Source organism: Camelina sativa, chromosome 3 (assembly GCF_030686135.1).
Source record: "Camelina sativa cultivar CO46 ecotype springtype chromosome 3, ASM3068613v1".
Classification (NCBI taxonomy): domain Eukaryota; kingdom Viridiplantae; phylum Streptophyta; class Magnoliopsida; order Brassicales; family Brassicaceae; genus Camelina; species Camelina sativa.
The window spans coordinates 28,799,740-28,810,930 of record NC_141882.1 but is presented as its reverse complement, the minus strand read 5'-3'; the positions used below and the strand labels follow the sequence as shown (position 1 = coordinate 28,810,930).

The following is an 11,191-nucleotide window of genomic DNA, read 5'->3' as shown; positions in this document are numbered from 1 at the left end:
AGCAAAAAGATGAACCACTGTTTTAGTAAAAGAGATAATTACGAGTACATTTTCATTAATCCGTTTACATCATAGTAATAAAAAGATCCCACAATATTGATAGCAACCAATAATCATAGTTTAACAAAATTTAACTACGTGAGAACAAAAGTTCTACATGTCTATTGAACAACAAAATTCATTCGAAGTCTTTATGTTAACTTCATAAAGATGTCTAGTAGACTTTCGCGGTAAGCTATTATTTAGAGGAGATTACAAATAATTAATAATTTAATAACTAACTAATGAGGAACAAACAAGTGTACAAATAAACATACAATCTGTATTATTTTATCAATTTTTAATAAAATTGATTTTTGTTAAATGTAACACATTCCCCGAGAAAGTTTCTAAATTTGACACTTTGTTGGCATTGTTGAAACTGTATAGATGCATTGGCATTAATTGTGGACAAAAGGATGAACCACTGTTTTAGTATTGAGATGTTAGGTGAAAGACAAAGTGAAAATAGATAATTATGGATACAATAACACTAATTCGTTTACATAGAGTTAATAAGGAGGATCCGACAAAAAATATATGGATACCGCCCATCATCCTAGTTAATAAATAATATATCCAACCCACAAAATAACAAGATCCCCCAACAGAAACAAAACATCATCCTAATAAGTCATACATAAGACATAAAAATTAAATAAAGAAACAAGTTCTTAGTTAGTTTCGAATTGGGGGAGGATCATATAGCCCAAAATCGTCGGTGTAATTTGACTCATTTGGTCCACGACACTCAATCTCGTGAAATAAGTCACAAGCCAGCTTCTCCCTTATCCATGGGATGTTTGCGTCGCATAATGTAGAAGGAAACGGTAGTCGAGTGCATGACATTCTATGTACTTTAATGTGAAAACACCACAGTCACTTGGCTTCTTATTCAGAGGCACTGCCGTTGTGACTCCCTCGTGGGTGAACTTCTCGTACGGGTACATCGGTTTGTGGTCATGACTGGCTAACTCCCGCAACACATACGGAACCATCACAACTATCGGGTGAACTGCAGTCGTAAGCTCATCATCAAAAGAACAATTGGGAATGTTGTCCCAGATAACGATGTGTCTCATTGGAATCGATATCCACATAGCAACCCAATGCTGAGATTTAAAGTTTAATGACGCATACAACTCGTCCACTTCCAGACCCCACTGTGTGTTATACTGGGCATACGGTGGATACTCACCTGTGTGGTAACTGAAGGCACCGGCCGGCAGAAGTTTTCCAGAACCATCAGGATTCGGCTCAGATTTTTCAAAGTCAAAATACTTCGTCGTCCACATATGAGTGAACATAGCGTCTAGGAAGGCAATTCTATCCGATCTAAACCTCTCAGGATGTAATGTGTATTGATGTCTCAGTAGATTCAAACTCGCATCCATGTGCTGGATAATCACATGGGTTTTAAAACACAGTTAAATAGTATTGAAGACTGTCAACATAAACAAATACAAGAAGTTTATTAGTAGACTTACCGAATCTCTAAGCCACACTGTTCTTGTCTGCAGTTCGTACCACCAAAGACAACATCGGGATTTGTCTGGAACCTTGTTCTTGTACGTCGTGTGGATGAAGAATGGTTTGGAAACATATATGACCCAAGATTTTTGAAACGTAGAATTTTGAAACATAACATAAATGTAGTAGACTTACAGATCTTCCTTTAAGAAGTCAAGAAAAACCTTCTTCTTCTCCTTGTTTGCTTTATCAAAAGGATTGTATGATGACGTATTTGACTTACCACCCATGATAGTCTTGGCTGTGTTATCACCAACGAATGGGGAACAATGACTTGACGCCAATCTCTTAGCCCTTTCAGTCCTGTCCTGTGCCGCAAGCATAACAGCTTCAACCCGTGGTTGTTGCTTCTTAGCCCTGGCAGTGTAGTCAGCTGCTGTTGGGATTTCTGTGTGAAGGAACACAGGTGGGTCTGAATCAGTGTCAGATGAATCAGAGCTGCCCTCCTTTGTTACCTTCTTATCCGTATGGGTAACAGATGGAGAAAAGTTCAGTTTCTGCAAATTTTGATTTAAAAGTTACATGATCATTGATGTAAACAAATAAAATTAAATCTGCCATATCTGAGATATGTTTAAGAGTCTCGAATTTGACAAAACAAAGACAACATAAAGTTGAAGTCGACTTCACATAATGAAGTCTAACAAATACACTTGATTAGAAGTCTGAGAAGTTGACAACCTCTATAAGTCAATTTTTTCTTCCCCTTGTACCTGGTATTGTGTTTGTGAGGAATCGTAGTAGGAATTTTCAAGTGTTCAGAACTAACCATATCCGTGGTTTTTTTAGTGTTAGGCTCTTCCTCTTCAGCAGTAGCTTCAGGAGCATTTTGTTCCTTTGGGTTGGTATCGACAACTGACGCACCAGTTACATTTCCCTTCATTTTGGAAAGATCTGAAACCAGGCTTTCCACCTTCTTATTCAGCATGTCAAACTTCAAATCGCAACTTCTGAATCCGTCCTTCAACTCTTGAAGCAGAGCTGCTCCTCACATGCCGAGCTCATCTTTAATGGAATCCAAGATATTGATATCCAAGGTCGTTGAAGTATCTGGACAGTGCCTCTTTCCACTTGGTTCATCAAATGTACCAGCTCTCTTCTTATCCTCCACCTTCATCTTCGCATTGTTGGACGCATGAGTACCGTCCGTCTCCCACAAGCCTCTCCCCCACTTCCATCGACCAAAATCTCCAGTCAATGCTTTCATAATGTTATCAATTTTGTCATCTGCTTCATCCTCTTCCCAAACAGGGCTACTCATGCCACCAATAGGTCTTGAAGTGGTTGAAACGAGTCTACAGTTAATATAAAACAGTATAACTATTCAAATCCAACAGCAACATTAAACAAATTTAATATTGTAAATATATTGTTGTGCGTACCTGTCTTAGAATGCCCTCTTTGACATATTTTCGACCGCGTGAACCGCGGTAAGCAAGCAACGGTGGAGTAGGTTTATTAGGCAACGAATCGCCATATATTCCTTACTAAAATCCGGCATAGATTCATATACCCAAATCTGCAGAGGTTTGACAAATCCGTCTAATTGGTAACTCTTATTAATGTCCACCTTCTTCACATAATGGATGAGGTTCTTGAAAGCAACTCTTCCCCATGGATAATCATTAAATGCATCTATGTCCATGACTAGCCTAGCCATATTTAGACGGGTGGGCATTGAGGATTTTTTAGCTTCTATAAACCTAGCATAGATGGTTAGATAACCCAACCTAATACGATCAACTCTATCCCACTCGACAGCGTTCTTACATGCTGCGACGAGTTGATCAATACTCGGACCGATGTCTAAACTGACTCCAAGGTTCTCCCAAAAATCTTCCATCTCGTCTGTAACATCAACATGTGGTTGCTCCAAGGACTCGACATCTTCACAGTTAAGTCCAGTGATGGCTTCAAACTCATTCAAAGAAAATCTTAATGGGTTAGACCCAACCATACTTCATATCTCGTAATTTTTGTTGCAGACTAGCTGAAAGTTGAGCATATAGTGAACCAGTCTGGAAGTCAATTCGAATTTGAGATGGTTGAACTGTAAGAAGAGACCCAGTCGAAACTCTCGAATCTCATCCCATTCATCTTTTGCGAGAGCTTCGTACAGTTCATCAAACAGCTTCGTATCGTTGCTGTAATATCCGATGCTTTTACACAGCAACGGCTCCTCTCCTTTCGTGAAAAACCTCCGAGGAAAATTTAGATTGTTTGCCCCCTCCATTCTACAAAATAAGGCAAAATAAGATTAGGTTTGGCGGAGGATTGAGATAGAAGAAGACAAATACGATTAGTCTACAATTGAATTGAAAAGGAAGTCTAAAATCAATTTGAAAGAAGTTAACCTTCAGTTTAATCGAATATGAAACGGCGGCGAAGACGTTAAGATGAAGCGGCGGGGTTCGATAATACAGAGTTCGGCGAGATCTGGTACAAAAACATTAAGCGAAGTCAGCAAAAAGACAATCTGAAAGTTAGAGATTCAAGTTTAACACAAAAGTAATGGGAAAATCAACTATTAGTGATAAGCAAAATAGATAAGCGGAAGAGGAAAGTTGACAAGAAAATGAAGACGGAATTAGAAATAACAATATTGTTATCAAAGTTTTATAGGTTATATAAAATTATCATAATTATAATAATCCTGGTTTTATAAAACCAAAACCGTTTTACTCGAAAAAATATCGGAAAATTATTAAGAACCCGTTTAAAACCGGATCCCGTTTATCGGTAAATCAATTCCCGCTTATCGGTTTCTTAAACAAATATAATATTACCGCCAACTAACGTCAGATTAATTTATACCTTGTAATGATTATGTTTACGACTTCTCTGGCAGACTTCTCCATGGGGAACTAAACCGTCTGCAAGCCCATCAAATCAAATTAAAACATGTACTATCTAGTAGACTTCTCAGGAAGACTTCTTCCTGTAAAACTGAAATATACTTTAAACTGCAAATCTATCTAATCATACCAAATTAATACATCGTAGACTTCTCAAGGAGACTTCTTCCTGGGAAACTGAAATATACTTTAAACTGCAAATCTATCTAATCAACCAAATTAATACATTGTAGACTTCGATGAACCCGTTTCTATGGTATATGTTCACTTAACTATGATGAACCTGTTTCTATGCAAATCTATCTAATTAACCGAATTAATACATCGTTAACTTCGATGAAGTTCAATAGAAATTTTCTAATAATTACCCAACCGTGAATGTTAGAATTCTACACTTATAAGTTAAATAAAAGGAAGTGATATAAAGAAAGTATCTATTATTACCCAATCCGTGAACAGTCTCCAATTCCTCGTGGCTGTGATGATTTATATTGACCGTTCCAATGAAACTTAAAGATCAATATCACTTCGTTGGAACGGTCCGTGAACAGTCACCAAATTCTCTGTCCTGAGGATGAAGTACTATTTTTTAAGAGAAAAGAGATGAGAGAGGATGAATACTTTTTTTGTTGCAGTTTTAAAATAATCGCAAGACCCAGTATTTGGGTTATATATACGAGACGAAGCGGTTGCAATGAACAAATACATATAATTAATTAGTAAGACAAACCGTCGCATCGAAGAAAACCAATGTGCAGACTTCAAAGCCTGACTTCTTTACACAGATTAAGGAGTACACTTCATAATCTTAATTTTCCGACAATATGTAAACAGTTATCAGTCTACTGTATACGTCAACTGAATTGAAATCAACGAAGTCATCCAACTATTATAGAAACTGAAGCAAGTTCACAGATTACAGACATAAATACGCCATTCAAACAAACAGACACGATGAAAAAAGGTTCACAGATTTTAGAACTTAATTGAAAGATCTACGAAACCAAAGAGATTAATACCACAATGAGTATTATACCGGCGATTAAGACATTCTCGACCACCCCCCTTACACGACGAATTGACATACGTAATTCTTTCATTTGGTCTTTCACCTTGTCTAGCTCCTGCTGAACCCATAGCATTTCCTCAATTTCCAGGATAGCTGTAATAGAATCCCTTTGGTCAGCAAGTCCACCTCTTATTGCCTGAAGTTCTTGCATAATAGCCTCATCCCACCATTTCATAATATGGTCCTCTCCATCCTATACCATAGAAATAAATAAACCATAAGAATAATATATATACTCAAATAATAACAACAAATAAACCACCAGACAATCTAACAACCTCATGGTTATTGCATCAAATGAAAATTCTTCCAAGATTGTCGGCTGTGGTGGAACATTTCATAACGGTTTTCCTTCCGCAGAAACATTTGTCAGGAATTCCAACTATCAGGCCAAGAAAGTTTACTACTGGTGGACCTTCACTCCATACTTGCAAAGAACTAGAATATGGCTGAGTGTAGGTGTGTAACCCCATATCTGTGTGCAAAATGAGCAAAAAACGATGAGAACATATATATTTACGAATAAAAATAGCTACAGCATTACAAAAGCAAATCGTCGACGATAAACCAAGTAATACTTATCTGAGATGTTCTTGAGATTCGAAGAAGAGAAATGATGAGAATCTTAATTTCCGAGAACACAATATCGTAAATTTTTGAGAGAGAAATTTTGGAGAGAGAAATTTTGGAGAGAGAGATCACGTAAAAACTAGGTTTGACCTACAGAAAGAAGTATATATATATTTAAATTATCCGGTTAGGTTAAAAACAAGGAATAGGTACAAATTCGGTTAGGTTCAGCTAACGGTTTGGTTAAATTATTGGTATTAATATAATATTAATAGTTGATGACATAACAAAGTTAACCACGAATATTCTACAGAGAAGTCTACTTAAGCAAAACTCTAAATTATATAATATTAACCTAATCAGCCTTTCCTCCCTTAATTTGAATTGTTTATAGGTAAATTTATTTTATTCCATTGCTGAAAGTCTATGTGGTTATTATTTGGTCAATAGGTTTATCAAATTATTTTTTATAAAATTTTTAATTAAAATTTAAACTATAATTAAGGAGTAGACCTACTGTTATGTCTTCGCATATACTCAATTTGTAATCTATCTTAAATAAATCTATTACAGACTTCCTCCGGGTTACATCTGTCATTTCAGCTTGTGCTTTTTGTTTGGTCGTAAGGGAGTCAACTGTAATTTCAGTACCCTTAGTAATTATGTTTCTCAAATATCGAATATGGGATCTACTATTGCATTCAAGGGGAAATAAAAGTATACAAAATGCAACTATCCCAAAATTAATCCCTCTTGCGTAATAATTGACTCCAACAATTGTTTCAAATATTTAATGTTCTTTTGTCATTTTTATTTTGCTATTTACATAATTTTTTTCAATCTTTACATTAACTGTTCATTCGATACAAAGAATCAAGATTCTAACTAATAATAATAATAATAATAATAATAATAATAATAATAATAATAAATAATAATAATAAGAATAATAGTAATAATGATAATAATAATAATAAAAATAATTTTCTTTATATATTTTTTTTTTTGCAGCCTATACTTAGATCAGTAACAACTATTTTTTCTATCCTTAAACAAACAAACAAGACCTTAATATCAATCTTGACCTAAGAAACTTAAATCTTACAATGGAATATTCAACACATGAAGAAAGCGAGAAAAGTGAGCAACTAATTATATATATATATATATATTGTCAATTTGTACAAAAACAATATATATCATTACCAAAACAAAGAATATATATATATATATATATATATATATATATATATATATATTGTCAATTTGCACAAAAACATATACACTACCAAAAAAAAAGAATATATATATGTCAAAAGTCAAAATTCATGTTTCATTATATTCATTCACTAGATCCGAGTGTCAATTAGCTTAATACAAGTAGGTATTATATATCTCTTTCGTAAAGAAAAAAAAGATTCAGATATACGTTTTGGGGTGTAGGTAGGCGTATCTCGTGTGGGCATGTCCACATCACATTGTAAAACCCAATTATCACTGACACATAGTTCAGGTGAAAAAATACCCAAAAAAAAAATGAAAAAAAATTAACATATCTTCAACAAATATATGACATATCTTGACAAATATAGGTGTTTCACGATCACAGAAATTTCAACACTCTTTTCTCTAATACTCCCTCTCTTTTATATTTATCATTCTACACAATTTCACACTTATTTAAAAAAAACAATTAAATTTCTGTTTTTTGTTAATACATTATTTCATTTAATATAACTAATTAATAAGTTAAAAGTTAGGGATAAAACTGAAACTTTGATCTATAAAATTACATCGTAAATACAAAACGACAAATAATAAAAATAAAAAATTAAGTCTAAAATAACAAGTAAAAATAAACGGAGAGAGTATTCAAGTTAAGAACAGAGGCAAGAAAACATTTTTTTGTCAAACAGACAGGGAATATTTATGTAATCAGATGGACGTCCATGCAGCACACATTAACCTTAATATTAGAGATAAGTTGTTTAGCTCAAGTGGATAATCTAAATTCTTTCTTTTCTTTTTTCTGTCAAAGGTTATTTTCAATGATTCATTTCTAAAAAATTTCTTAGATTGTAACTTGTGAGCAATATTCTTTTCATTTAAACCATATTCATCTTGTTTCAATAATAATAAAAAAGCATGTTATGGTTGCATCATGTACTTCTTGAAGACTTACTCTGATGTCCAAACATTATATAATCCACGTTCTTTAAGATTAAATCTAGGAGTCTATTGGTTAGTCAACTTTCTTTAAGAAATAGTATACTTGATAAAATACTGAAAATGGTGAAAACTTGAGTATTGAGAAACACTAATATATGTATATATATATATATATATTGACTTAGAGGCCACTAGTTAAATATACTATAGTAATATGCATCTGTGAAAGAGCCAAAACCTGTATAAATAAGCATTCCGATCTTCAGCTTCTTCATCAATCACCATAGCACGGCGATCATGGTTATCATTTATATATTTCTATTCCTCTCCTCAGCCTTTTTAGGTAACTAAGCTTCCTAATGCACAGTTTTAAATCACAGCATTTATGTTTTTGTGGTATTAAAGAGAACAGAGTGCATATACACACGCCACTTTCATGGGTTTTGCATATATTAATTCTTATCTAATTACGTACATAAATTGTATATAGCACCAATTGTTAAGTTAGATAATAGCTACAACTTTCACTTTTAATTCGTTTGACGCTTTGCTAGAAAATAATGTTTTCAATATAAGTTAGTGACAAGATTGAAGGTTATTCAACTTTATATATGAAGATTCAAATGGATTTGCAACGGCCCAAAAGTTGGATGCAATTGGTGGGAAGGGAGGGAAGCTGTGGGATGACGGAGGCGACCATGACAATGTAGCAAAGGTTTATATACGAGGTGGTCTTGAAGGCATACAATACATCAAATTTGATTATGTCAAAAATGGACAATCTGTAGATGGATCAATCCATGGTGTTTTGGGTAATGGTTTCACACATATGGTATGTTTTAAAAATAAATATAGATTTTTATATATAATCTTTAATCTCTCAAAAGTTTTAATCTATCATTATAATTGCAATGGCCAGTGAAATCAAAGGTGAATTTTGTTGATATTTTAGATCCCCCATGGCACATATTTAACTTGTTGTCCCGGAAATCCTTATCAAAGTATAAACCATTTTTCTTGGCAGTTCGAGATTGATTACCAAAACAGTGAACATATTGTATCCGTGGACGGTTACTACGACAAAAATGGTGGGATGCAAGCACTTGAAATCAAAACCAACAAGAAAACTTCTGAAGTGATTGGATATCCAAAGGGTAATATAAAGTTTTCACTTGGTGCGGTAAGCGGCAAGATGATCACTGGTTTCCATGGATCCGCAGGGAAAGCCCTAAATTCCATCGGAGCATATTTTGCAAAAGTTCCTCCTACTAAGTCAGAACTCGTAGGTGGTTGGGGAGGCGAATATTGGGATGATGGTCCTAATTATGACGGTGTAAAAAAGGTGTCTGTTACTTTTATTAGCACTGTTATAAGGAGTATCGACACCGACTATGAAAAAGACGGACAGGTTGTGACAAGTCACCATGGGAACAAGGAGGGAGAAACACAGGAGGTCCTAAAATCTTAATAACTCTTAAACTTAGTATTCTTTGTCCATACGCATACTTTGAATTGCTAATTTTAATATGCCAAAACTTATTAACAAAATTAGTAGCCAAATGAGTCAAGCAGTCTTTATATATACATTAATTATTAGATTTGGATTATTTCTATTATTTTTTTCAGCGTATACTAACATTAGTTTTCTTTACTGCAGTTTGTGATAGACTATCCAAATGAATATTTGACATCAGTGGAGGGTACGCACAACTATATCCTATTCCCGGATCATTACGTTTTGGTCATTACGTCGTTAAGTTTCAAAACATCGAAAGGGAGAGTCTCTCCCACATATGGGGTTGTGTCGGGTACCAAATTTGTGTTGGAGAGTCAAGGTAATGCTATTGTCGGATTCCATGGGAGAGATGGTGGTGCTTTCGATGCTATCGGTGTTTATTTCTCTCCGGTATGATTCCTTCGTAATTCGGAATTGCAAAAGGTTATCAGAAGAACGTATATGGTTCACTTAAAAACTGTAAAAGGCTTATCATCCATTGTATCTTTAAATGTTTTACTTTTACTGTACTTGTTTCCGACCTTATTTATAAATCACATAGTGTCTTTAAGTTTGCAAATCTAATGTAATAAAACCAGGGATAATTATGCCCTATTTCAGTATTTCACATTGTATTTTTACGTATATGTAAAACAAAATTGTGCATGACTCTCCTTCTTTTTCTTTATGGCTAAGGTTGTTGTCTGTTTTGTGCATTTGTATGTTTATTTCTCAAGTTCAAACTCAATAAGTGAAACAATTGATAACACTTCCAAATGTTAAAAACTGGCAGACTTATACTCCCTCCGTCCTATTTCTAGAAAAAACATATATTTATTTCAAAAAGATGTTATTTTTAAATTATCAGTGCTCTTTTTAATAGTTATTGGTGATGAATTGTAAATTTCAAAAAAAAACAAAATAGCTTACTATTGGTTTAGAGTTATAAAAAATTAAAATTACAAAAAACAAGAAATTTATAATCAAGTTTTAATATGTTTTGTTAGTATGTGTGAAAAGTCTAAAAAATATAATCAAATAAGAACATAAGGAGTATAATTTAACAAGACAAAGGTAAATTCAGATTCATTATTAAAAATATATATATATTCTTATTTTAGCAGATAGTAATAGCCTTAATTTTTTTGTCAACCAAATAAGGTTTTTTAATTATTTCCATTCTCCAGATGTAGACTTTACAAAAACTATATTATTACATCTATCTCGTCAACTTTAATTTACGAGAAAGCTAGAAAGAAACTAAATTTTACAACGACATAACATTTTAAATACAATATCTAGTGTGCGAGCAAACACATACAACTTATTTAAGAAAATAATTTAAAGACAATAGATCAAAGAAAAGAGATTTCTTAATTGATCAAGATGAGCTCAACGATTACAAGAGAGTTCCCCCTGGCTTGGATAGCAAGTTAAAGTTATTTTTCTAAAGTTAACTTAAGC

At 33.6% G+C, this 11,191-nt stretch overlaps 2 protein-coding genes across 2 annotated transcripts; one reads left to right on the top strand and one right to left on the bottom strand.

Annotated features, from left to right (window-relative positions):
• Positions 1-827: 827 nt before the first annotated feature.
• LOC147947813 (uncharacterized) lies at positions 828-3,526 on the bottom strand. Its single transcript, XM_087507461.1, has 6 exons — positions 2,976-3,526; positions 2,566-2,864; positions 2,339-2,463; positions 1,734-2,066; positions 1,527-1,553; positions 828-1,436 (listed from the first exon to the last, which is right to left on the bottom strand). The coding sequence occupies exons 1-6, from the start codon at positions 3,524-3,526 to the stop codon at positions 828-830; spliced, it is 1,944 nt and encodes a 647-aa protein (XP_087363587.1).
• Positions 3,527-8,454: 4,928 nt separating this feature from the next.
• LOC104778128 (jacalin-related lectin 9-like) lies at positions 8,455-10,350 on the top strand. Its single transcript, XM_010502494.3, has 4 exons — positions 8,455-8,575; positions 8,850-9,064; positions 9,257-9,685; positions 9,890-10,350. Exons 1-4 carry the CDS (start codon positions 8,530-8,532, stop codon positions 10,142-10,144), a joined length of 945 nt encoding a protein of 314 aa, XP_010500796.2. The 5' UTR covers positions 8,455-8,529; the 3' UTR covers positions 10,145-10,350.
• Positions 10,351-11,191: the final 841 nt, after the last annotated feature.